This window comes from Channa argus, chromosome 9, assembly GCF_033026475.1.
Source record: "Channa argus isolate prfri chromosome 9, Channa argus male v1.0, whole genome shotgun sequence".
Taxonomy (NCBI): domain Eukaryota; kingdom Metazoa; phylum Chordata; class Actinopteri; order Anabantiformes; family Channidae; genus Channa; species Channa argus.
Window position 1 is genome coordinate 5,156,455 of NC_090205.1, and position 27,009 is coordinate 5,183,463.

Consider the following 27,009-nt stretch of genomic DNA (forward strand, 5'->3'; position numbering starts at 1 on the left):
AAATCATGTAGTATTTTATCTACATTGTCATAATATCAAAGTAACATAACGCTGCGTGTGTTCAATTTATAATTATGCCAATTTTTTGTGGATTAAATAAATAGCCTGAGCTCCATATTGTAAATGGAATTATTATAATTATAACCTCTTTTTTTGATCCATTTAAATGTACAATAGTGACCACTAGTGTAGTTTTATTTACAAAAAATATTTTTAAAATAATAAAAATATTATAGCTTGATGTGAAAAAGATGTACACACCAAGCAATCAGATACTGAAGACGTCATAATTAATGTGTATTTGTGTATCACAAAGCTGTTTTTGTCTACTTCCCAGTTTCCTTTATGACTTCACATTCTCTCTGTGTATTTACTGATCCTCCCGATTCTTATGCTGCAAACTCCTCCTAATAATAATCAATCAATACTTTATACAAATGACAAGAGGAAACGTGGCTCCAACCTCAATTCTGAAGATGAAACTGCCTCACTTCCGGAGTGTGAGTGTCTGCCTTGATGCATCTCCAGCTCCACATCGGATCCCAAAAACCTCAGCGGGGGCGCGCATCCGTGTCCTGCGCGGTCCCGGCGCCTTGTTTCCTGTCCTGCCCAACCCAGAAATCGGCCTCAGCCAATCAGCCCTGATGAGGTCATTCAGTTCTATTCTATGTTATTCAATTTATCTTCTGCTCTGATGGGAAAGTTGATGTTCTCTAACTGCCAACCACAACCTTGACCATCACAAGCAAGTCTGAACGCTTGTAATGGGACTTGTGAGTTGTGAGGACTGGTCAAAATGCCCCCATAACTATGGCTTTTAAGTGAACTGTATAAGGGCAACCAAAAAAAGACACACACACACACACACACACACACACACCTTATCCAGAACTTAAACCGCTTTTTCCACCAAAGTCTGACCTCTAGTGGCCTGTGTGGGTACAGACACTTGTTACAAGTGGTGAAAAACAAGCACCATCAGCTGGGTCTGTCTCCATCCAAGCATTACACGTAATAAATAAAGGAGATGTTCGTTTATTCATTTACAAGAGGAGATTTTCATTTTGAGATATTCCAAATGAGATATGAACCAACATTGAAGGCCACTGCATGCTTGTGAACATATTTCATATTGTATTTGTTTTTTTTTTTTCCTTTTTCACCTTGTGAACAAAGTCAACAATATAAAATAAACTGCTGTGTTCAAAACTATTGTAACATCTACGTTCTGCTGCAGCAGACTGCCGACCTCCAGAGATGGAACCAAGTACATTTACTCAAGTCTCGTGCCAAAGTATTGCTTTCATTTCAGTTTTACTTTTATTCTTTTACAGTTCAGAGCGACGTTTTATTTCTCCCAAATCTGTCAAATAAAAGGGCTGCCTGAAATGCAGTCGGTTAATAAATTATAATGCGTTTTTATGAACTTTTTATGGCAGCTAAACTCAGCAGCTACTGTTCTTCCACACCAAATCTACATAGTAACATTACTAGAAATTTCCACCATTTTCATCTTTTGTCAAACAAATCTGGACCAGAGCATCTCATTTCCAAAAATATACAATTATTGCATTTTTGCAATTTTAGTACTTTCTTGAAGAAGTTATAGTGGTTTGTGTTGTAGGAGTATTGGTTACACAAATACTTTTGCGTTTTAGCCGCCAGACTGTCACAGACATTGTAAATACATCAAAATACAATATATTGGATGCAGCACACAAAGTTGGTAAAGCAAGATAAAAAGAAACTGGCCTCTGCTACACGGTATCCAGGCTCCTGAGACTGAGAGTGATGCCGTTATTTAACGGTGGATACAAACCTGCCACCCAGTGGCTTACGGATGTGTTTGAATTACTTCAAGGTGAGAAGATGCGCTTCTTGTCTACAATATTCAAAACAAATGAAATCAGCGGCTTTGTCCTACCATTTAATGAGACAGTGGAACAGCTCCGGTTGTCGAATTGGGAGCCTCAGCAAAGTGGAGGAAAGATGAGAGAGACGGCAAAAAAAAAAACAAAATATATGTAGAGAATCCACTTACAATTAGTAGCATATTATGATCACGTTGTTTTTTTGTAAATGGGGCCTGTTGGGCCCTTGGCGTGGAAACACACGGGAATCCCTGGTTTAACATTTTGGGGACAACTTTCATTAGTGACCGTGAGAGTCAAACGTCACAGTGAAATAAACAGTGCTTATTTTTAATGGCATTTGAGCTGCATTCCTCAAAAGGTTCAAAGTCTTCGAAGTGCATCCATTAATAATAACCTTTTAGAATAATGTTCACCACTTGTTTTAATACTGGTGCAATATACTAAGGTGGTTTTCTAATGGGTTATCTTCACAGTTAAAGTGAAATGTGAGGGCTGGAAACACACGGCAGGAGAAGCCAAACAGCAACCTTAAATCCTGGGTCACCCGCGAAGAAAACATATCACACACATGCATATGAGTGTGTTGAAGGTATCCTGCTGCAGAACAATTGGGCAGAGAGCAGTCAGGAAGGAAGCGGAGGTGATACAAGCTGCAGCTGTGAACCACAGGGCTAACAGCGCGTTTGTGTGCTGCGTGTTGCACTGAGTAGGTGGGGACGATCATCGCACAAAACCTCATGGGTGCTGACCTTTTCACTGCAAATTCATAAGGATAATTCTGATGTAAAACCTCGACCGCAGCTTTCAATCGTCCTAAGGTTAAGGCACAAACAAGGACGTCATTATTTGCCTTATTGTAAAAACCTGCCTTTGACAGGAGCACAGATGAAACGCGCAGACACAGACACACACTGAGAGGCTGAGAGGCAGTTTGTCTGGAGGTGCAGTCAGTTGAAATGGGGCGTCCCCTCTTATCTGAATAAGAAAGAAAGAAAAAAAAAAAACGGAAGGAAAATTTCCACTCCAACCAAACCTTTAAACTGTTGTTTGCATCACATCTGACTGAGCCTTCACAATCTTTCCAGCCAACAGCCCAGGTGACGATCTCTCATGTGTTTGTGCAAAGCAGTCTAATGGATGAGTTGTGTTTCCCCAGGGAAGCAGGTAAGATTTTCACCATCAGGAACACAGTTCGTCACCTCGAATATGATCCATGCGTCACAGTGGCTTGTGCGAAATCAAGCAAAAAAAAAAACCAAACAATTACATTAAATTGGTTACAAAGCGAAAGTGCGGTGGTCTGACGTGGTCTCCTCGTTTGACCACAACCACCGTTTAATGTACAAGCTGATTCACAGCTGTGATCAGGCAGAGACACAGTTTTAACACGTTTCATTATTATTATTGTTCTTACAGAATTTGGTTTCCTACTTCAGTACTTTAATTTCATGGTAAAACAAGACTTTTTATTAACATTGTGTAGTAGCAGAGTTCATTTCGAATGAATCTGTGAAGGACACAACATTGTTTTATTTTTTTAATCGAAGCAGTCCAGCGTGTCAAGGGAATGGGATCCAGAAAACAGCTGGTGGGCGGAAAGTGTCTAGTTAGTCCAGTCGGATCTTATTTTTTTTGTGCTACTGAGCCCTAAAAAAACTGGGTTATATGTTGCTTTCCAAAATCCTAAATCGGGGGACAAATCAAAGAAAACATTTTTCATCATGACATTTTGTCCCCATTTACTGGCAGAAATGAGCTTCCATAGCTTTCAGTGCTTAGTTTAATTAGGCAAACGCTTTTTCTAATGAGAGATTATTGTAAAAATGAAACAAAAATTGTCTTTTCAAGTGAAATCGGACCTTTCTGAGTGGAGTTTGGATGTTCTCTCCATGCTTGAGCATGTTAGGGTAATTGGTGACTTTAAATTGCCTGTAGGTGTGAATGTTTGTCTGTCTGTGTCTGTTTCTCTTGGTTGGCCCTGAGATAGACTGGAGACCTGTCCAGGGTGGGCCCAGCCTCTCACCTAAAGACAGCTGGGATAGGATCCAGCCCCCCGTCGGGACTCTGAACAGGATAAGCAGTTACAGATAATGGATGGATGGATCTTAAAACTGAAAATTAAACAAATTAAAAAAAAGCTGCTAATTCCTTATTGTAGACTTCTCATATTTGAAACATGCTTCTCATACATGTACTTTTATCTGACACTTTTCTGTCACTGTTTCCTCCTCCATGCTTCCTGATCTCCCCCAGTCACCACACACACACACACTGACTGACTGGGCCCCACCGTGTGATGAGGCTCAGCCACACTCAGCTGTTTCCTCCTTGTAATTAGTCTCTTATAGAATAACAGGCACCTTTATCTGAACTTTTTTAAATTTCGTGTTTATCATCCTGTTTCCCTCCACACTGGTTACTGTTCTCTGCAGGTTCACAAGAATCACACTGTGACTTGTGGCAGACATTGTGCAGACTTTTTGTCCTGATTGTTTTATTTTAATGTATTTTTTCTTTTTCTGGATGACAACCCGTCCTAACACTAGAGAAAGATTTGAGACAAACCCCCTCCCATATATCAAATATGACATTAAAAGCACAAATTATAACAGATTGCATGAAGTGATTTACTGTAAACGTCTGGCAGTCAATTTATGTTCAGCCCCAAAAACGTTTCTTTAAATTATGTGAGGGGCGGGAGCAAAATGTGGGCATTTTTGTGGCATATGAGCCCTTTTGATAAATGTGTGTGCGTTGGGAGACTGTTTTTCTGTCTTGCGTGGTCATGGATGTGCATATGCATAGTTATGCTGTGCATGCATGTGTGTTTCTAGTTGTGTGTAAATGTTCATATACTTTTTGTTCAGACGTTTAATGATCATACGAGTGTTTGCAGGTTTACCTGTGAGCCTGCATCTGTTTGTGTTGCACATGTGGGTACACTGTGAATAATTTGGTTTCACAGCTTCACACAGGAAGTGTTCCAATCTGATTCAAACAAAGTCGCACATTTCTACTTCTCTGAACGTTACAGTTTTATTGCACAGATATGGCTTGTGTTAAAGTTTGCCCCCTGATCTCGCTGCACTAAGGGTCAATCTCAGTTTCCTGACTACACAGAGCTGTCAGACGCACCGATCGGCAGTGCCAGACAATCCAGAGGACGAGATGACGGCGTGGCTCCTGTGGATGGTGTTGGCTTGTCTGAGTGATGGAGCAGTCGCAAAGTGCTCGGGTAAGAGGAGAACATTTTGGTGAATCCGTCCTTTCAGATATTTTTCAATCAACATTAGAATTTTCAGAATGAATGCGAGGAGGAGGAAGCAGTTAAAATAAAAGGGTCGTTGGGGTTATTTAAACATGCACAGTGCGAGTGTTCTTCATTAACTGCACCATGGTAGTTGAACTACAGCAAAGCTACTATTGTCTAGAGCGAAATACTGTAAAGCTCCTTAGAAATTGTAGTTTAGTTCGAACCAATGAAAACAATGATCGAAATGACATGTGATACGAAATTATAACAAAACACAATGAAAAATTGTTGTTGACAGGTCAGATATATATGTATAAAGAAATAAAAGTAGGATTACTCAGTGAACCAGCCTGCAACAAGGTGTCGGAACATTTGTTGATGAATTGAAAATCTCCGTACTTAAGATCGACGTTTAATATCATCAAGTGTAGTTTAGCAAATTCAGATACAAAACGTGAGAAACTATTGACAAACGTCTTCTCCACTCGGGTTGAAAATCCAGCTGGAAAACTCCTGAGACACAAACCCGTCCTAAATAAAATGTGGGACAGAATTACAAGTACTGTTGTATTTTGATGGGATTTTGCATATATTCTGAGGGCAACTAAAGCATGGACGCGTGTCCATGTGTGCTCGTCACATGGACAGTGTCTGAAGCTTTTCCTTCTAGTGTCCGTAGTTAACTGCACAAAAACATATTGAAAAAAGTTGTTGAACTACTTGAAGGATAAATGTAGTTTAACTACCTGCAAGCTACTGCAAACTGTAGTTAAACTACTAGTTTAATTCCATGTGGCTCATTTCTCCCCAGCACTGACTGCGTGAACCATTACGTTGCTCGAACAGCTGCCTAAACTAGAAAAACGAGTGGAACAAAGACAAACATCTTCATTCTGCAACTTTTTAAAGCAGTGGGTGTTGTAGTTCCTGATATATATATATATATATATATATATATATATATATATATATATATATATATATATATATATATATATATATATATATATATATATATATATATATATATATATAATATAAATGATCTATATATAAATATGTAAAGTAATGTAGGGCTCATAGCTACTCATAGAAAAAGAAATATGAAAGTGCATCACGCTAAAGTTATTTTTAGATTGACGCAGCAACTATTGACAAGAATCAGCCTGAATCATTTGACTTTGGCTCTACAATAAATAATTTCCCTTCTGGTTCCTTCTAACCACAGTCCTGCGTAACGTGCATTTCAATTCACATAGGCCACTGATTGTTTGCAATAACTTGGCCTTATATTTACCATTTGGTTACTTTTGGTTACCATAGTGAAAAGCTACATTTTGATGCTTTATTCTCATCGAATGAACATGAAAACAACAACGCAGGACGAAAAACCCATTTTAGTTTGTTAAAACTAATCGGTGTTTTTTTTAAAAGCTGTTCCAACTCATTTCCTGTCACCTCCCCACTGTCCCTGTCTAATAAAGTCAAAATATGTCAAAGACAAAACAACGTTGAACGCAATTGTTCCAATTACATAAATGAAAATATGTCGGGATTATTGCGTATAAGAATTTAGGGTCTAAATTTTGATCCTTTCCCAGTGTGGGGACGTGGGTTACTTATACTTATACTAAGTTTTATGTCTTGAGTGGATTTTCTTTTTTATCACTGATGCAATAATGTGTGTGCATTGTTTTATTCTTGATTTGGGTGGAGGAATTTTTAATTTATGACATAACTACAGTGGCAACTGCAGTTTTTAAATAAAAGTATTGAAGTAAAAACTACTCTGTTTCTTACTCAATTTATTAGAATACTCCATAAAGTCCAGTTCATTACAGTTATATTATTATTATTATTAGTAGTAGTAGTATTAGTATTAGTGTTAGTAGTAGTACCTCACTTCAAAACATTTAGAAGCGAATATCTTTGCACCGCTGCAAATGCTGGTGAATGATTCTGTGTCACTTCCACAGAGCTTCTCCACAATAAGATTCTGTGGGTCGTATTTCTATTAGATATGTTTTTAACAAGTTGCTGAGAACTGGAAACATGAAATCATGACTAAAAACTAATCCACGAACCACAGACATGCATGCAGATTTAAAACAGACCTGTAGAATATTCACTAATTCCCTAATTAAATGAGACAACAACGGTGACCTGCGGTTACACGATGACACCATTTACTGATTGACTTTGTAATTTATCTGACACTCAACGGCTTTTTGCTTAATCATGGCCTATAAACCACATTTCAGCTTTCGGTTCCTTCTTCCAAGAAAAGAGTATCATGTCATCAGGTTCAACCGTTCAACTGAGGGCTCCTGGTCTTACTCCATCTTTTATTAGTGTACAAGTTTACGCTTGAACACATGAAACAGTTCCGAGCAGAACAGGACTGACCTTACTTTAGGTTTGTGAGTCATTCGCTTATTCTACACATTCTACAACTGCACCAGTGTGAATGATGGCGATTGATGTGTTGCAGCTTTAAACCTACTGTTCTTCCCACGACCAATGCCAAGTTACTATCAGTGAAACTAGGCCCGTCATCTTTGTATTTGTTTGTAGTATTGTTCATTCCCTGACTATCTGCTTCTTGTCTGTGCGTTTGTCTGACAGTTGAGTCGGTGAACGAGGGATCAGATTTCAGGAAAGTGTCCTGCCCGCCGCTCATGCCAGGGCCCCAGCAGTTAAAGTACCTGCTCCTGTTCAACGACAGCAGAGTCGCCCAAATGCAAATCGAAATGGTTAGTTCAAGTGTGTCTACACGTCGTTACACATCTAGTTTCAGCGTTTGCCAGATTTTATCGACTCCAAGAAACAAATGATATAAATGTAGGAAACTGCACTATTCTCTCCCTGTGCAGAACCACATTATCATATTATACAAGTTTTAGCAGGATTTACTGAACCTTACTGACAGGTTACAAGAACTGATGCACTCAACCACATTGGGAAGCCACAAGATCTCACCTCTGCTCCTGTGCTGCTCAGCACTGAAACCTTGCGCAAGTGGGGGCTTTTTGTAGATAGCAAGCAAAAGAAGACATGGACGCTCCACATGACGAGCGACCACTTGATTGGCAGCTGAAAACTGGAGATTAGGCCAGGGTGGTGTTACTCTTTAAAGACTTAGTCCAAGAGGTGTAATAAGGCTGGATGAGCAGCCTGTGACTCCGACATCACAGCTGGACGCATGTGGGTGTCTGTGATGTGGCACGTTGCTGTTCGTCACTGCCGCACAAGGCCGATGAAGCTGCACGGTGCCGCCACCAGCCGGCAGTGCAGTCGAGTTTTTTGGACGTCTTCACGGAGCGAGTCAACAGTAGCTGTAAATCCTGTGGTTGCTGAACGCCAGGTGTTGAAATTTGCTGCTGATGTTTAAATCGTACTCAGGATGTGGTTTATCACGTTGGAGTGACTGAGGAACATGTGACATTATATTACACTGCGATAAACAAAACATACATTTGCTGCATTTCTGAAGCACGTGAAGGAAAATATTATATGTAACTTACAATTATGAAGACTTCATTCATTCCTAAGGGAAATTCACTCATTTGCTTTACATCTCATTTATCATTTGAGTCTCTGCAGTATTAAAAGCCACCCTTGTTTTCTCTTTCCCTCTGTGGAGCAGCCTGATTCTGCGGGAGGTCAGTTGTCCGCTAACTTTGATGTCACAGCCAGTCGAGATGGGTTGTACGTCTGCAAGATGGAGGTGACTTATCCTCCACCATTCAAAGAGGACTGTCACTCCTTTCAAGTCAAAGTGAACAGAACAGGTGTGGTCAAAAACCTGAATGTACCCCCAGTTGTATTGTGTTTCATTGGATTTATATGGCGTGTGTGATGAGGTTTTTTTTTTCTTCTGACTTATTCATAGAAAAGCAGCATGTCGTTGCAATCAGTAGCATCAATAGCACAACCCCACCAACCACCACCCCCACCTGTCCAGGCAGGTCTTCATTCATACCCGAGGTGGTGCTGTATGCAGCATGTGGTGTCTTATTGGTCTACAGCCTGGCTGTCACCTGCATCACCATTATTACATGGGTAAGATTGAAAACAGGGAGCGTAAAGGTGAGAGTAATTCGTCCGCATTATTCAAATTCTTCTCCTTTCCTGTGTGTCTCAGAGGAAGATGAAGGAAAACAAGGAGGACACGTGTGTGTACATGAACACCAGACCCGCAGATCCCAGGAAAAACTACAGAGTTTAACAACCATTTACAGCAGCTGGACAGAGTCGATGCAGCTAATGAAGCTATGGATGTTTTGTGGTGATCTTTGGGTGCAAATCTGAGCACTGGGGCTGGAGACGGTGGCACTTGCATTAAACTACATGAACAAACTAATGCATTAAAAACAGGACTACAACAAGCAGCAAATGCAGCAGTAAAAAACTTTGGCTTTGGCCTTCTCTGACTGGCTAGAAGGACGAGTCTCACTCAAATTTACGCAGAGGTATTCAAATGCGCCGGTAAAACCTTCACTTGAATTATTGAGGTTTATCCTGGGGAAGATTTCAAAAACTGAGACTGTTTCAGTTACCGATGTGGCTCCCGGGCTGCTTTCTATAGTTTGACCTGTGATGGACACGTGACTTTTTCAAGCAATAGTGAACAAACCAAATTGCAATATTTTATATCAGAACCGCTATGAGAATGTGAACAGTCAACATAAATAGATTGAATCTGACCTTAAATAATTAATTTAAGGGGAAATAAAGTCGTGCCGGCGTAATCAAATCACATGATTGGTTCAGTGGTTAGCATGTTTTAATGTGGCACATTATGTCAAAATCAATGGCTTCAAATGATCTGTTTGACATGTTCCCCCATGAAAAGCTGAGATGTTAATAATATGTGTGTTGCCTTATTTCATCAGCATGAATTAAATACTGTACAGAGCTACTGAAATACGTCATTGTGTGCAATTGGTTCAATAAAAATGTGTTTTCTGCTCTTTAGTAACTGACAAATGAAGAGTTTTCTTATGTCATTGTGAATGCGAAGATTCATCTCCAAATCTTCTTTTTGAGTGGTTACGTGTCAGTGTAAGATGTAAGATGGAATTCTTTAAGAGGTTGCAGCGAGACATGAGTAATTTGCTTTCACATTTAGTCAAATTACATCTCGAATAGTTCAGAAATGTGTTGTGCATTAGGTAAATTGCTTGCAAGAAATGACTGCAAGAAATTTTGCAGATATGAAAATGAAAAGTTGTGTGGACCATAAAACATGGGTTACCATAACAAAACCCAACTGTTCTCATATCATGGTAGGAAAGAATCTGATACCAAGCTGTCGCAAAGCAGAAAATACAGTAGCTACAGTAAATGAAAATGGCAAAACGTCTGCAGCTGCAAGATAAAAAAAAAAAAAGCACAATTTTCATTGTAGAGCATTTGTTCGGTAATGAACGAGAAAACGTCCTCCTAACCAATGAGACAGGAAGGTGGAGGACAAAAGTGTTCAATGGATAGAGTGGACAGGGTAACGGTGTATGGATTGTTGGTTAGACAGTAGTGTCCTGGTTGCTCAGCGTGCTTTGTTTTGTCCTAATTAGCAGTGTGAGACGATGCTCTCTGTGCTGCTGGGGACATGCTGTGGTTTTATGCCAGTTTAAATGTTCCTTAGGAAAAAAAAACCAAAAAAATCTCTATGTAGGAGGTGTTAAAGCCACAAAAAGCAGGAACTGGTACTTTTGAGAACCGTGAACCTTTTTAAGTGTGGTTTGTTCTCCTCATGCTTGTGTGGCTTTGCTCCAGTTTCTTTACTCTTGATTAGCTGTAGGTGTGAATGTGAAAGTGAATGGTTGTCTGTGATGACACACGATGGATGAATGTTTGACCCCTCGTCACGGACTGTGTTCAGGTTAAAGGTTCCTCATTTTTACCCGTAGGTAGATTTGTCTCACAGTTTTGAGGGAGGCAGGTCCTCTACACAGCCAGCTCCTGCTTTTACCCCTTGGTACTAAAAACCTGTATCCAGAGGGAAGCAGCTGAAACTCGGAGGGCAAAGGGTGCTGTCTGTCCTTAAAAGTGCTCTGGGACACTGTCCGATGTACAGGGCGTCTAGGCTGTTCTGCGGCGGACCAATGAGTTTACGTGCCCATTTCTTCTTATTTCTTATTTTTAACAGAAACAATCCCAAACCATGAGACCAACGAAAAGGACAAAAGAGATGCAATAAAAGCACGAGAAAAGATTGACATCATTGTCTTGTCAATGTGAAAGTATGAACAGTGCAGGCGTTGACACCTCAAAATTGAATTTTGAATCAATGTTGGTTCCAAGGTATCGATATGACTCAACACATTCCACTGCTTGACCCTTGATTTATGTGACATCTTGTGCGCGAGCTGTTTTTCTAAAGTCAATCACCAAATCTTTTGTTTTTGTCACATTCAGGAGCAGGTAGGACTCCATTCACACTTACTCTCGGTCTTCTCTTAGTTAAAAAGTCAAAGACCCAGCCTACAAGATTAAGATCAGGGTTAAAATGTTCTAGAATGTGGGGTAAGACTGTGTTAAAAGCAGATGAAAAATCAATAAAAAGAAGTCGAGCATGGGAGCCGCTTCCTTCTAAGTGTTTAAGAAGCAAGTGGAGCAAGTGGCATCTTCTACTCCCCTTTGTGGCCTATAAGAAAACTGCATAGGGTCAAGTTTATGCTCCATTTTCCTCACAATCTCTGACCTTCATTTTTCAAAAATATTCCTGACAAATGATGTCAGAGCAAAAATCTTAGGTCTCTTTAATTTAGGGACTGGCCCAAAGACCTGTCAAATTAGACGGAAAATATGGAACTCGGCTCTTTTGCAACATGTTTGAGTAGCCGGCCACAAATGTTATCTGGGCCACGACTTTAGCTCCGTCTTGTTGACGTGTTTTTGTGCTTTCTCAAAGTGCTGGTTATCTTCCTGAACCTCGGGCGGCGGTGGTGGGCAGTGGAGGAGCAGCGGCCAGTGAGGGAAGCAGCAGGTTGATTAGGAGAGAAATGGCTGCTGCTCCTTCTGCCTTTCAGTTGACACGTCTCTGTGGGTTTTGTATTTTAATGTATGTAGTAGAAGCAGGTGCTTAAATGCCCTGAGGTACTGTTTTTTACTATGATTTTGGTTTGTTGTGTGGTTACTTCACATTTAGGATACCCCCAGCCCCCTGCCAGTGGGTGGCAGGTCTCCCAGCCATAGTATGACTATTTGTCTTTTAATTTTAGGATTTTCATATTGTTTTGTTTTTATTAAATAGCCGTTACGGCAGTTGACCCACACTGACTGTTGTGGCCTCTTAATTTATACATTTAATCTTGACTGGGCATCTCAGGATACTCAAGGTCACATTAGTAAAATTAGAAGAGTCAAAGCGAGTTTAAAAGCAATTAGGAGCATTTGCCAACTGTCTGATTTAAGACCCTCTAAAGAAAGATGTCTATCATAACTTTGATTTTGGAAGCTGCTTATAGCAGAAGGAGCCCAGTTTTTGTCTGGCCAGTTTTCTCTGTATCTCAGACTTATAGTTCTTTTTAGCCTTCAGGATTTCAATTTCCAGCATCTTGCTAACTTTTTGTGAGTTCAGATAATGATCCCTGCTTAAAGACACACTTTCCCCCCCCCCCGTATGTGTAACTTCACAGACTTGTATACCCAGCGTTTATTATTTGGGAAGTTATTTGGGAGTTTAACCTGCTTGGATGGTATAATCAGGTCCCTACAGAAATCAGCATGAGAACACACAACATCGGTCAGTGCATCTAGATCAGGTCTTTAAACACTTTCCAATCGCTGTGATCATAACCCTCCTGGAGACTTAATATGGATTCCTCAGTCCAAGTCGTTATCTCTTTTTTCTTACCCTTCCCTCTCTTAAGAACAGTCTTGTATGAGGGCAGCAACTGTACAGAGTTATACTCTGAAAGGCCCAATAGAGGGAGGGGAGATGACTTGTATGAATCCTTCACTTTTCCGTAGCAAAGGTCAAGTTCTTGTCTTTAAAAATGTACTTCTTTTTAGGACAAACATGATTAAAGTCTCTCAGCATGAAGTTTCAGATTGCCTGAACTTCAGCTTAGCGGTACATGGGATGAGAAGCGCCGAAGCCGTGAATAAAAAGGTTGCTGTCGGAAAGCAACGTCTAAGAGCCAGCCCCTCAGTCTCTGAAGGCCTTCTGGAAGCAGACATTCCCCTGAAGTTCCTCCACCTTGTTCTTTAGAGACTGGACGTATAACAGAATGACAGAAGGCAGTGGGAGCTGCTGGGTCCGCTGCTGTTTCCTGAGCTGTTGTCAGATTCCTCCACGTTTCCTTTGCTTCCTAGAATAACGTAGAATAACGATTAAAACCATTTAGTCACACAAGAAGCACTTAAACATAATACAAGAACAGCAGAAAACCCTTAACACTTAGCAAACATGGCCCACCGCACTCTCACTCGCTTGACCAGCGTCCTCCTTGGAAAACCGAATGTGTAACAATCAAGAACGAAGCTGGGCCTGGTAACTTGAAACTCCTGTGTACATGTATACAGCAGAGTAACCTAGTTTCTCCTCCAACTCTGACTTTTTCCATGTTGCAGCAGAGCGACAGCACAGGAGGAGGGGAAGACACACACAGCAGGAACTGTATGAATTTGAAAAATCTGCTTTGACCAGAAACGAGATGCTACAAGGCAGCGCATTAAGAACATATCTAAGGAAAGCGATGAACAACTTCCACACAACCTCCTCTCCATCACAAAGCCGTGGGAAAAGGACAGACTCTCAGAGAATAAGAGAGGTGAGGCAAACCGCCTGGGTGCTCAGGTGCTTCAGGAAAAAAAATGAAGCTTGTTAGAGATGCGCAATGATATGCGGCTTTACATTATGGGCTTAATAAATGGAAAATGTACGCTGTTTTAATTCACTGTGCACTGCATGGCAATGAAATATTACGTTTTTGCCAGAAGAAACAGTTTGTTGGACGCAAATGTCCTGGAAGGTTTGGTGGAGCTGATGCCTCAAGTGTGAAAATTAATGAACAAATCAATCAATCCGACTTTATTATACATAGCACCTTTTGTCAAACTAATAAAAGAAAAACAAAGACGAGGAAACATTACATTTCAGTGGATGTTAAAGATTCTAAAAGTCATGTGCAAAAGTTAGTATCTGTTACTTTGAAAGGGCAAAACGACATATTTTAATTCTTCTGAAATTAATGGATTGTTTAATAACTATATCATTGGGGGATGCAAATGTTTGCATTTTTTTTTACGTTTTCCTTATTTGAATGTAGTTTTTATAATAAATTTGACAATTTTAGTTTCTTCTGATGATAAAACATTTGTACTAGCTGAATGTGCAACGTCATTGTTTTAGGTTTAGGCTTAAGTTACATTGAAACAGCATAAAAAATAAAAGGGCCTAGAAGGACAAAGAGGAAAATGAAGTGTCATGGTCACAGTGTGCTTCCTGGTTTTGGACTCTTATTTTGTGGCCTCTTTTCCCTACTTCCTGTGCCTGGTTCCTTTTGCCCAGCTTTACCCTCGTTGCCCTTCATGGTTTGCACCTGTTCCCTCCTCTATTTTAGTTCAGTCTTCCCCTCACTCCCCTGTTAGATCCTTGTGGTCACACTCGTTATTATCCTCACCAACACCACAGTAGACTCTGGACTTTTGGTAAAGCCTGAACTTCTGTTTCTTGGGCTCTTGGGAAATCTGGACTCTTGTATCTTGGACTTTGGTATCCTGGACTCCGTGTTTTCTGCGTGGTTTTGATCCTGGTTTTTCATGTTTAGATAAGCTTGTGTGTTTTTCCAGTGTTTTATGCTTAGTTTGTTTGTGTCTCCCCTTAGTTCCTGTGTTAGTTTCGGTGCTTCCCCCCAACTCTGTTACTTTGGTATCTTTCCCTTCCAGTGTGTTTTAAGTTGGGCTCCATTTTACTTTAATCATTATTACGTGTGTTCATTTGTTCAGTAGTTTGTGACCTTTTATATTCCTGTCAGTCTCCTCAGTCTTCCCCTTGTGTTTACCCGCTTTAGTAGTTTTATGTTTATCTGTGCCTTATTTATTTAGTAGCCTTTGTTTGTTCTTTCATTTCCTAGTCTAACTTGTCCCTGAACCTTAGCTGTGTTTATTTTGGTAAATTCTGTTCCCCTCTTGTTTTCAACGTCCACTCTGTCATCTTAGATTCTATTAAGTTAACTCTTTTCATGTGCTGGTCCTGTTCTGAATCCGGATTCTAGCATCCTCCTGTTAGGAGCGACTTCTGTTCGCCATTTAAATCCCTCTCACAGTCTCTTCACTTGTGTCCTCACTTAACCAAAACTGACAGTAAGAGGAAACTTGTCACTTGAGATGAGATAAGAGCAGGAGCTGAGTAGAACATAACTATGAAGACGGATGAAATGACACAGCAGATGGGTAATACTCAGTTCTGGTTGTACAGGTCAAGTAAGACCATAAAGCCCAACACTTAGTGTTTTAAACAGTCGCTTTTCTGCACTGTGACCTGTCACTGTCAGTAGCAGCCGACGATTCTGCACAGTCTGAAAACGCTGTAACAGCAGAATCCTCTGCTTCTCAAAAAATAAAGCCAAGTTTTTCTTTTGAGATCCAGTCAGTTTCTTAGATCTCAATGATTCTAATGCACGTCACATAACACAATCTGTTGAGCCTGGATGGGGATAAAGGCAGCTACATTAAATATGAGTTTTATAGAAATAATGTCGCGTGAAATCATCTCAGTACGCAAAATAAAAAAATTGTTAAGCAATGTGGAGACCAGTGCAGGTCTCGAAGCAAACCACCAAACTTAATTCACCTAAACAATATTGGCTCGCTTTTGTCTACGATATTACAAACTGAAAGGATGGTCTGAATATATTGTCTATAAGGTGAAATTGATCACACAGCTGTACAAAGACCATTTCTAAATATATTTGGGACCCTGTATAAAACTAATAAAATCATCTGAAATTGCAAACGTTGGGAGTTGAGTAAAATGCTAATACAAAAAAAAAAAAAACTGAAGTTGAAACCTCACAACTAATAAATTGGTAACAGGTTACTCTCATGATTCACAATTTGAAACAAATTTGGGGATTTCATCATCCACAGATCAAAATATCTGAGCCCTCAGGCAGCGGTGCATTAAAAACAGAAATGATTCTGTTGTGGAAATCATTGCTGGAGCTCAAACGCCTCTGAAAAACACTCCATCACATCATGTTCTTCAAGGCAGCTGTGACAAGTTTGTTTTTCTTTTTCTTCAGATGAACCTGCAGACAGAAACTTGGTCATTGATTCTACTGATTTTCCTCCATGTAAATTCTTCAAAAGATAATTGGAAACTATCAGACTAATGTCTTGTCTCATCAGTGATTTTTTTTTTTTTTTTTTTTTTTTTGTATGTTATGTAAATTACGCTGAATCAGTTCATGAGATTTCCACACATGTGGAGACTGGTTGAGCAGCAGCTTCTAATTACTGAAACAATGACTGCAGCAAAAATAAGCCACTGTTTTCCGGGTGACTGAACACTGTACTGCTGACTGTAACTTCAGTCAGATCTGTGAGAACAGGGCTTAACCCCCGAAAGTGTTTCCAGGCAGATGTGACGTCAGGAAGATTCAGAATCTCATCACATCAGCGCTTTCATTGTGTTCTGCACACACTATAATTAGATATTTTCCACTGTTTGCACCTTTTCATTGCATATTAAATGCATTTGGGCATGAATAAATGCATGCGAGCAAAGATGAAACTGCAAAAATGAATCTAATATTCCAGAGATGAATAAACTGATGAATTAACAGATAAACTCGGAATTTACCATCAGATGCAAGATCTTGCATCAAGTTAATTTGAGTAACATCAGCATTATTTTGAAGCATTAATGTGCATCTAAAAACAGGCTTTTGAAGAAAGAAGAAGAAAGACAATGGGAGAGCATTGGGTTGGGATGCAGAAGGCCGCGGGTTTGAACCCAGCCACCAAAGGCCGCACTGGTGCCGGTCCCGGGCCCAGATAAAAATTGGAGGGTTGCAGCAGGAACTGTGTAAAAACTGGTGCCGTTCCCTGAAAGGACACGCTGAAAGCTGACGATCTTAAAATTTACAACTGATGCTTTTCGTTCTATCAACGAGCCGCATAGAACAAGGCTTCGTAGTCTTTTAGTGTTTTGATTTTTAGCTTTTCATTAAACTGCATCTCACTATGTAACTAACTAACTCGTTAGTTTAGCTTTAGGTTTGGACTGATTCCAGACAAAGATCCCAGTGTTATATTATAATTATGACAATGTTTTTTTTAAAACAAAATCTCCCAAATAGTTAAAAGGCATCACACTCCTCCTGTATATGTGCTAAAGTTTACCAAATGAGGATCTTATTGAGTGTTTAGTAATTTGGGTCCTTTTGAGCAGTTTTTACAAAACTTTACAAATTTATATCTAATTTGTACATGTTCAATGTTTTGTTACTCTTGTTAGTGACTCTTCAACCATTTGTGGTCATAATTTGTCCATGTATGGTTTCACAGTGGCATGTTTTAATATTTGGCAGGGCTGTGGGTTTTTCAGGTGTGAAATGATAACGGAGGCCCAGCAGATTCATGATTCTTTGCCTTGTCTTTTCCACAGTCGGTCGAAAATGTGACTCTTCAACTGAGTGTCAACCAGGAAGAGAACAGAATGACATCAAGTAGAGAATGAGTAATAAATATTTGAATTCTTTTTATTAAACTGTACTGTGTTGTTCCTCGGAGGTACATAGACCCTCACTGTTGAATTAAGTCGGAGGACAACATCAGGCTGTGACCTGTCCATTTGAAAGAAAAAGACGGACAAATGTCGTTGCCAGTTAACTGACACGAACATGGATCTGTAAGTCAAACCAACAATCTTCAGGAGTTTCCAAGTAGAGTGTGAGAAACGGCTTGAATAACTGGATTTAGTGGGTATGAGCTGTAATCAGCGGCTGAGTTATAGACCAGTAGGTACCTGCTGCACGTGACAGCGATCATATCGACAATTAGACTAAACTGCCTAGACTCAGACTAAATTTCATCAAAATTCATAGAAATGCAGCAGAGTGATCCACAGGAATTTACAGCAGGAAATTACACCCTGAAAAAGTTTCCGTGCATACAAGTCATCTGTACCACGAGTTATTCATTCAACCATTTATTATTATTTATTTCATTATTCAAATGTCAGTGTTGTTATTCTTCTATTTTTTTTCCAAATTGCAAATAAGATTACAAGCTTCTTTCTCTCGAGGTTTTGGATAACGATGAAAGATTGTTTACAGCTGTTCTTTTCGAAACGTTAAAATCGACACTTCAAACAGTTTTCTCTGAGGTCTTTCTGGCTGCTTATGACAACGATGAAAAAAAAGTCTCACCCCCATCTCTATTTGCATTTTTTCCAGTGTTACCTCAGAGGGAGTCTTCCGAAACACAAAATTAGTTTTCTTTTATGTGCTTGAAGTGAATTTCTTATGAATTCTTTTGAAGAGGTAAAAGAATTTATCTTTTTTTTTTTTTTTTCTTTTGTGATTTTAATTTTATTGTGACTTATTCCCTTAAAGATTAAAACACAGTCAGTGCAACTTTTCAGCTGTTTGTGCCGACATCTCTTTCATGCAGGGGAGAGAAAAAAAAAGAAAAAGGGGAAAAAAAAAAAAAAAAAAAAGTTAATAATGCTGAGATGGAGGTGGATTCATAAAAATTGCTGAAATTTGTTCTTCTCATCTCTTCTGCAGCCGAACCACAACGTCTTAAATTTCACTGTCTCCCTTTACCGGCAAAACACCATCGTCACTTCCTGTGCTGGCACGAAGTTTCCATGACAGCTGAGGGTAAAGCTTGACTATAAAGGTGAGTTTCACTGTTTTTGAAGTATTTTAATGAAATTTGTTCAGTGAGAGGGTGTGAGCTCACAAGCGTTCTGTCAACTGAAGTGACTTTCTGTGTAAGCTGTACTGAGATACTGTAGGATGTTCCTGACTCACAGTGTGATGGGTTGGATTGTGTTGACAGTCCTGAGTCTCTGCCTGCCAGTGTGGAGCGGTGAGTATAAACACTTTTACTGAGCTTAGGTCAAAGTAGAGACCACATCCATACCGTGGAAAAGGGGGACAGAGGTTCCATGAAGTATTATGTGACACGTTTAGTGATACTGTTGTTAAGTTCCTCGCTAACTAGTCTGTAGTGTACGAAATATTCAAACGGTTTGGTACTTTTATGTAAAAGCACCAATGTAGAAGTAAAAGTTCTGCATTCAAAATGTTATTTATGTGAATGTTTAATGTTGCAGATGGTAACGATGAAGCTTATACACAGCATGTGAAAGTTTTACAAACAATTATACTGTATTTGGTTTTATTATTTAGAATCTGACAGGTAAATAGACACTTTATCAACTTTATCAAATACATGTGGTAAAGTGACAATATACAATAATTGCTTCTGAAATGAATATTACTACTAATACTTAAATATTGTATAAATACTACCAAAACTGTACATACAGTGGGAACAGTAGCTTACTTTACACCATGTAAAATATGAATATTTACATTATTTGACAGGAACAAGCTTCACACAGTACAACTTGGATAAAGGGATGTTTCACCCATTAGGAACCATCTGCTTTAATGTGGCACTGAACAAAATAAGTGATGGTTACACTGAACCAGAGCTGTAGATTGTTGAAGGCATAATGGGACAGTTTGGGGACATTAGATTGTATGTTTGTAGCTGGAGCAAATGTTATGTTCATATTCAACTGACCTTCATAGATAACTGTCTGGATTAGAAAACGATGCAACATATTTTCTGAACAATGAAGCTCCACATTAATGGAAACAAAGCTATTGTGACCGACTTGTCAACTGAAAATGGAATTTGGCTGCATATTGAGGGTTTAGTGAGAAATGTGATCCTGAGGAACATGAAGCTATTAGCACAAAGTCTGGAAGCAGGAGCAAAGTGTTGGCTGGTTGTGTCCAAAGTTACTCCAAGGTTTGCTTACGAGTACGAGCATGAAAACTAGTTTTTATTAGTGTGAAAACAACAATTTTATGGACGGTTATGTGCGGACTGTTGTCTTTGGACAGCTTGCATGTAGCTGCTTTTTGCTAGGTTCTTGCTAATTAGCAGAGCTAAGCTAATTAGCTTCATATTTACTTCACAGAACAAGAACGTAAAGAGATATAGTCTTAATAATAACTCTAATATAAAAGTTATTTTCTGATGACGCGTGTGTTTGAAAACCAGCAGTGTCAAATGTTGACCTTTTCAGACTTTTTCATGACATTCTGTTGATTTCTTCCAAATTTTGGTTAATAAAGCTGCGTGACTTCCGCTCGTTGTCCGTTTCCTGTTCTCTTGTCTGTTCTGGATCATAGGGGTGATAACGGTGGAAACACTCGGTGGAACGTATTTGGTTAGCTAGCCAGCCACTGCTTCGACTACATCGAGGAGTCACGTGTTTTGTGTTTAATGTTGGGAGCGTGTGGAACGTCTGCAGAGCTGCTGCGTGCAGCCAAACCACAAAGTTTCATTTTTTATGTCTTCATGTGTGAAACGTTGAAGTAGCGATGTGTGGGCCTCTGTTTTTCTTTGTTTTTTTTTTTTTTTTAGAGGCCATTTCTCACAGAGCTGCACAGCGTAACAAAAAGGAATAATCACATTTAATAAGTCATCTATACAAAAGTAAAGAATCAGCCTGCAGAGGTCTTGTCCATGTCTTGGAAGTCAAACTTTCAGAAGACACAGGTAATACCTGTCTCCACCTAACCGTTCCTTTTTTTTTTCCTGTCAGCTGTGAAGGTGATCCAGCCGTACAAAGTAGTGAGCACCACTGGTACGGCACAGGTCCAGTGCATCATACAGCCTCAGCCTGCCTTCGACTACATCCATCACTCCTCGATGGAAAACCATGGATACCCTTACCCTGACCCCGAGGAGATGCGTGTAACTCTGCTGAAAGGCCTCCACGGCACCCAGGAACTCTGCTGGTCTATCCCTAACCTCGCCGAGCAGGGAGACAATAGTTCGAAGGAAGAGGGACAGGTACGTCTGTGGATGCTTGTTTAACTCAACTTCAGCTAATATGATGCATTTTAACACCACTTTCTTACTGTAAGAGGTGAAAATCAAAATGACTTTGAATTTTTCAACAGAGACACTGTTTGTAAGGAGGACATTGACTAGAAAGTTAATGTCTCTTTACACACCAGTTAAATCTCGTGAGTGAATACATCATGCAACATCTGATGTCATCAACAAAGAACATCAACGTTTGTTATTGCTTATTGTTATGGTTATTGTTATTGACCCAACAGATCATCTGTTGTCATCATATGTTTTATTGTTAGTTGACCTCTAGGAGCAGAGGACGATGTCCACGTAGGATGGATGCAAATGAAAGAGTCTCTATCATTTATTGTAACCATGACAAAAAAGTAGAGGTATTCTACTCAGAGATGGTCCTGAGGGTCACAGAAAAGGCTGGGGACTAGTGACCCATGTGACCAACCCTAATCCTACCTGTAGGGGCTTCAGCATACGTAGTTACAAAATGAACGCAGAGCTAAAATCTTCGTTAGGTTCAGACACAAAGAAATCAGAACAAACCCCTGTCGCCCACCCATCCGACCCCACTCAGCTCTTTAAGCACACTTTGAAATATATGGGCTAGGGCTGCTAGTTGTTGTCTCCCTGTCGGGTCTAAGGAATAGATCGGGCTGCAGCGACCCTGGCCTGACACAATTGAGCTGTTTTCTCTAGCACACGTACTCAAACAGGAGCACATGTCCCCCTAACAAGGAGGCTAAAGCCAAAGCCCCAATGTCCATAAAAGGAAAGTTCATTAGATATTACAGCACAACATAATTTCATTGAGGAAAACAGAGCATCTGTGGCATAAAAACACGTCTACAGCTATTCAAATACAAAGTCTAATAAATGTTGGGTAATATAATAAATTACCACATCAAAAGTCAATTACACACCTGCCTTCAACATTGGCTAAATGTATAGTTTTCCTTGCGAAACATTAGATTTGTTATAATAATCTGCGTTTGCAAAAGAAACAATTAACTAAACTTGTAAAATAAACGTAGAGCATAATGCTTTAATGAACATAATTTGATAACTGCTGGGGTCATAAGTTACAAGGGTTGTGAAAATGTTGCATGTGGTTTGATGTGTTTCAGGTGCAATGCTCCGCTCAGGTGAGAGGTGGCGCTGTGGAGATGACAGTGTCTGGACTGAAAACCACAGACACAGACGTTTATCAGTGTATAATCGAGGTCTTCTACCCACCGCCATACCTGCGGCTGCCTGGCAACGGCACACTCATTCATGTCTTAGGTGAGAGAGGCTCACATGCACGTTTACCCGCACACAGGGGAACGGGACCCTCCCTCTTCCTTTACACTTATTTTCAGATGGTTTTTAATTCCTTTTGTTTCTGTTAGAGGTCATTTTGGTCAATTTTGTCATCGTTTCCCGCCATTGTTCATCTATTTTGAGTCTCTTGAGTCCATCTTTTTTTGGCGTCTTTGAACTGAGCTCTGTTAAAAGAGACAGTAAGTTTAGAGGTTGTGGTCCCCTGTGCCTCTAAATAGTCCATCCATACTTTTGCACTGAAGCATTTGTTTCTTTGGTTTGGTTTCTCCACAGAAAGCCCTGACTGCCCTGAGAGACAGATTGCACACCAAAGTGATGAAGACGAGGGTGATGAGGGGATGGCACCAGTCAGCACTCCTGTGGTTGTGCTCGTCGTACTGATCGTATTTGTCCTGATCGTTATTGTCTATTTACAGGTCAGAGCCTTATGATTTCTTTTCTACTCAGTACAGTTGTTGCATTATTGTCATACATTTTGTTGTTAATTATTACTGGCAGTTTGTCCAGTTTTGCCACCGAATTGTGGCTTAAGTCGTGTGAAATGTGCACTGATAAAACTGTCTTGTCGGTATATGTGCTTTTGTTTGTGCACTACGGGTCTTGTAATGTTTCAACGAGAATAATTGTCAGTAGTTGGTAGCGTTACGAAATCGACGCACTACATTATCACATTGTTCTGCGCTGAAGCTCAACCTGCGGGTTTTCCATCCACAGATTGCCCAGTGCCAACAAGGGAAGAGGGAGATCGTTCGGCAGGTGCCTGGCGGTGCTCACAAGGTGGACGCCGTCGCCTGCTGTTATGAAAATGTTGCGTGAAAGCGAAAGCAGATTGAACTGCAGCATTGTATCTACTGAAAAGCATTAGAAGACCATCAATTCTGAATAGACAGGTAGAGCTAGATGCAGGTAGGGTCATTATTGGCCGTTTATTATATATCACCTATGACTGAGGTTGAGCTAAAAAAAAAAAAACATAATGACATTTGTGTGTCTGTTTCTGTTTTACTTTTTAAGTAAAAATATAAATATATAAAAATATATGTTTACATTGTGGTAAACTGATGAGTTTCTGGTGACGGACTGCAGCTGGGAAAGCTTGTAATGCTATGTGCCAACTACTGAATCCTTTCATGTTTAGTGACCTAAGCAGTCCAGCTAATACAATACAATGCAAAATGCATTATGTGATTGAAAGGGTTTTATTGTTTTATTTTTTTTTTTTTGCTTGTGAGAATATTGATAATATTGATGCTGATAGGTTTTGTTGCCATAGCAATGTTCAGCAAATATTCATGTTGGATATTTCAATAAAGTTTAAACTGTTTTGTGTAATTGATTATAAACATGAGCAAAACCCTATTCCAGATTCTGTGGTGTTATTTCCATATTTATATTTCAAGATCCAATCTTCAAACTTCAATGTACTGTATGTACACAAAGTTGTAAGAACAACTTGACTGGCCTTAATAGACAAGAAATTACAAGCTATTAATATGTTCTTCAAACTACATTATCAGTTTTGTAATTGACTGAGAAACATAATTGGCTGTTTTACATTTCTCTGTATGAAACATTTCTTTAACCATGTATATTTGAGATGAAACATTATATATCATGATTTTAATCCAAATAATCAGTTATCAGTATTATCGCACAATTGTGAAATGTGCTGTGTTACACACACACACACACACACACACACACACACACACACACACACACACACACACACACACACACACACACACAGTTTATCTTCTTTGTTGCATTTAAGTACATACTTGCAAATTCCAGCCTCCTCGCTCTCGAATGCTGACGTACAAACCGAGAAACTCAAAATTCAGTGGGGTGCTCTCGCTTTCGTTGGCGGTACCCTTCCATACCAGCATCCTCCGATTCAAATCTGTACGAGTCTGCAGCCACAAACAGACCGCAGCTCAGCATGGTGTCTGTAGCCTGTGAGACAGTTGCTAACTTTAGGCTGGACAGTGTATTTAACCCCTCAGGGCGTCACTGACCATGGATTTAATGAGAATTATAACTCGGAAACTTGACTTGATTACTTGAGATCATTTTAGAGAAACCCAACCTAAGCACTAGGAGACGGTGGAGAGGGAAAACTCGGGAAGAAACAGGCTCAGAGTGGGCGACCGTCTGCCTTGACCTGTTGGAGTAAGAGACAGAAGCAAAAAAAAAAAAAAAGCAACAGGAAACAAAAACCTTTCATCACTCATACTGTGTACAAATTGATCAATGTGTCGCTTGTTTCACTCAACACTTTAATATTGTGACGATGCAATTGCAGCACTGCAGACACCAGAGGCTGCTGGTGGGCCGTTAGACGATCGCTCTGTGTAAATGTCAAATAAATCCTTACCCACAGTTCACCCACACGTCACCACAGTGAAAGTGTCACTATAACTGTAGACATATTAACCACAGAGGTATCCACAAGCAGCCGTACGTATGAAAACTCATTAGAAATTTTCAGTTTTTCACTGGGCGAGAGGCAGGGTCCACCCTGTCGAGACAGGTCTCCACTGTACACCGAAAGACAATAATAATAATAAATAAATGGATTTGCTGCGGTTTTGTTCCCGCAGGAGGAGCCAATAAGCTGATTCAAGTTGTGTGTTGATGTCACATGGCTTTGTACGTATAGTACATGTGATTATTGCTGTAGTGTTTCCCTGCTGTTTGTCTGCAAAGCAAAGAACTTGACAATCTGTGACCTGTTTGACATAAAATAACGGAAAGCAGACTGAAAACCTGGCTGCCCAAAACTAGAGGGGCTATTTCAATATGGGGCTTGTTATGTACTTGTTCTCAGAAAGGCAGTAGTGCGAGTGTTCATGAATAAAAATAAAAAAAAACTAAGAAGTGAAGGATGTTTAACAAGTCACGTGAATGTTTGCTTCTAACATTAGCAGCAGTTGCTGTATCCATCAACAGAAATGTGCTGAATTAGCTCCAATAACTAGCTGCTACGCTTTGGACATGCAGTCAAGGAAATCATCAGCACTGTTGAGCATCTTTGCACTCATACAATAATAAGATGCACGTGTTTGTGTTCTGTTTCTAAGCCATTTAGTCACTGTTTTCATATGATGAAGTTTAACATCAGCTTCAGCCGGCTTTATTGTGAAAGAGCATGAAGTCACCACATCTCGTGCATAGTTAAAAATCTTTCTGCATAAATAACTTAACTGACACGAATATTGTCTCGTATGACTGTGACTGTTATCTAACATCATCAGAACTAATACATTTTTTCATTTCAAACCATCCAGCAGCTTTGCTCTTTCTCGTACTTGCATCTCGGGAACTGTGAACACTTTTGTGATAGGACCTCGCTTTAATGTTTTTCTCCTTGACTTAGATTCTTGCTGCCTTGCACCTCACTTGTAAGTCGCTTTGGATCAAATGACTGAATGTAAATGTCAATGTTATGAGGCTGTGCATTAACAGCACTGTCAGCATCTCAGCGTACTGCGTTAACCAATCATCAGCATTTCTGTGCACATGGCTGCTGCTTGAATCAAAAGAAAATCAAAGAAAGCAAACCGAATAAAAACTGCAAACTGATGTGCTACTACTACACTCAGGGCTTTCTAGGTACGAGGTCCTAACCACTCCACCATCACGCTGCCTGCAGTTTGCCAAATAGTTGTCAGTAAAGAAATGCGGATCCAACCGACTAAACAAAATTACTTTGCAAAACCCATGTGGTCAGCATCGCCCATAAAACAGCTCATAAGTGGTTATCGCCCTAATGTCATTGCTGCAGTGGCGTAAGAACAAGGAGCCTTAAAGAAGTGCAGAGAGGGACTTGTGTAAAAAACAATGGATTGCACAATAAAATCAAGGCCACTGAAAAGCAAAAGAAAAACCCCCACGAAGAAGGACAGTGAATTAGCTCAGAATCAGCTCATCTCGTGAGAATTCAGATGGTTAATGCTCATTGTCTCTGTGGTTTCCATGTGTCTCATGCGCAGACATTTGAGTGAAGCCTAAACCGTAAAAAAACAGGATGTGGACAAAGATGCTGACTCCAGTGAGGTCAGAACAAAAACACTTTTTTCGGAAAAAGACACTAAAAGCCGATAAAGATCAGACATTACATAACACGCATGGAAAGCAGTGATCAGTTTTCTCAGTGAGGATTAAGTAAGTACTTTAAACTTATTAAAATAACGTCATCTACCATTTTTCTCCATTTTTTTTTTTCTTGTTTTTTTTGGGGGGGGAGGGGGGGGGGGGGAACTCATAATCTAGAAACACACACACAAACAGTGTTCATTAAGAAGCTGGACATCATTTGTGTGTCTGCGCCCAGGTTTCAAGTTTCCCCTCAAGTTTCGTTTAACCATGGTCGACTTCTAAACTTCATACCAGGGCTTTGTCAGCACGTGTGGTCACAGCCTTCTGGTGTAACTGCAATTTCATCACTTCACTTCTGAAATGAGCAGCAACTTTACTAAA

The 27,009-nt window shown here is 39.9% G+C and overlaps 2 protein-coding genes across 4 annotated transcripts; both read left to right on the plus strand.

Moving 5' to 3' along the window:
* Positions 1-2,869: 2,869 nt before the first annotated feature.
* On the plus strand, positions 2,870-10,108 carry LOC137133504 (T-cell-specific surface glycoprotein CD28-like). 3 transcript variants are annotated; one of them, XM_067517172.1, is made up of 6 exons: positions 2,870-3,038; positions 4,995-5,109; positions 7,753-7,880; positions 8,774-8,918; positions 9,020-9,189; positions 9,272-10,108. In XM_067517172.1, the coding sequence occupies exons 1-6, from the start codon at positions 3,012-3,014 to the stop codon at positions 9,353-9,355; spliced, it is 669 nt and encodes a 222-aa protein (XP_067373273.1). In that variant the 5' UTR covers positions 2,870-3,011; the 3' UTR covers positions 9,356-10,108. The 3 variants fall into 3 exon arrangements, with proteins under 3 accessions (XP_067373273.1, XP_067373274.1, XP_067373275.1); XM_067517173.1 differs by having other exon boundaries at positions 2,889-3,038; positions 4,967-5,109; XM_067517174.1 differs by having other exon boundaries at positions 2,936-3,038; positions 3,862-5,109.
* Positions 10,109-19,011: 8,903 nt separating this feature from the next.
* cd28 (CD28 molecule) lies at positions 19,012-24,089 on the plus strand. Its single transcript, XM_067517340.1, has 5 exons — positions 19,012-19,179; positions 20,936-21,186; positions 22,332-22,488; positions 22,801-22,943; positions 23,242-24,089. Exons 1-5 carry the CDS (start codon positions 19,107-19,109, stop codon positions 23,341-23,343), a joined length of 726 nt encoding a protein of 241 aa, XP_067373441.1. The 5' UTR covers positions 19,012-19,106; the 3' UTR covers positions 23,344-24,089.
* The last annotated feature ends 2,920 nt before the right edge of the window (positions 24,090-27,009 follow it).

Coding starts and splice junctions, on each gene's coding strand:
- LOC137133504 (XM_067517172.1), top strand. CDS start 3,012: ATGAGTTGTGTTTCCCCAGGGAAGCAG. Junction 5,110..7,752: donor AGCAGTCGCAAAGTGCTCGG/GTAAGAGGAGAA, acceptor TTTGTCTGACAG/TTGAGTCGGTGAACGAGGGA. Junction 7,881..8,773: donor CCCAAATGCAAATCGAAATG/GTTAGTTCAAGT, acceptor TCTGTGGAGCAG/CCTGATTCTGCGGGAGGTCA.
- cd28 (XM_067517340.1), top strand. CDS start 19,107: ATGTTCCTGACTCACAGTGTGATGGGTTGGATTGTGTTGACAGTCCTG. Junction 19,180..20,935: donor CTGCCTGCCAGTGTGGAGCG/GTGAGTATAAAC, acceptor TTTTCCTGTCAG/CTGTGAAGGTGATCCAGCCG. Junction 22,489..22,800: donor CACACTCATTCATGTCTTAG/GTGAGAGAGGCT, acceptor GTTTCTCCACAG/AAAGCCCTGACTGCCCTGAG.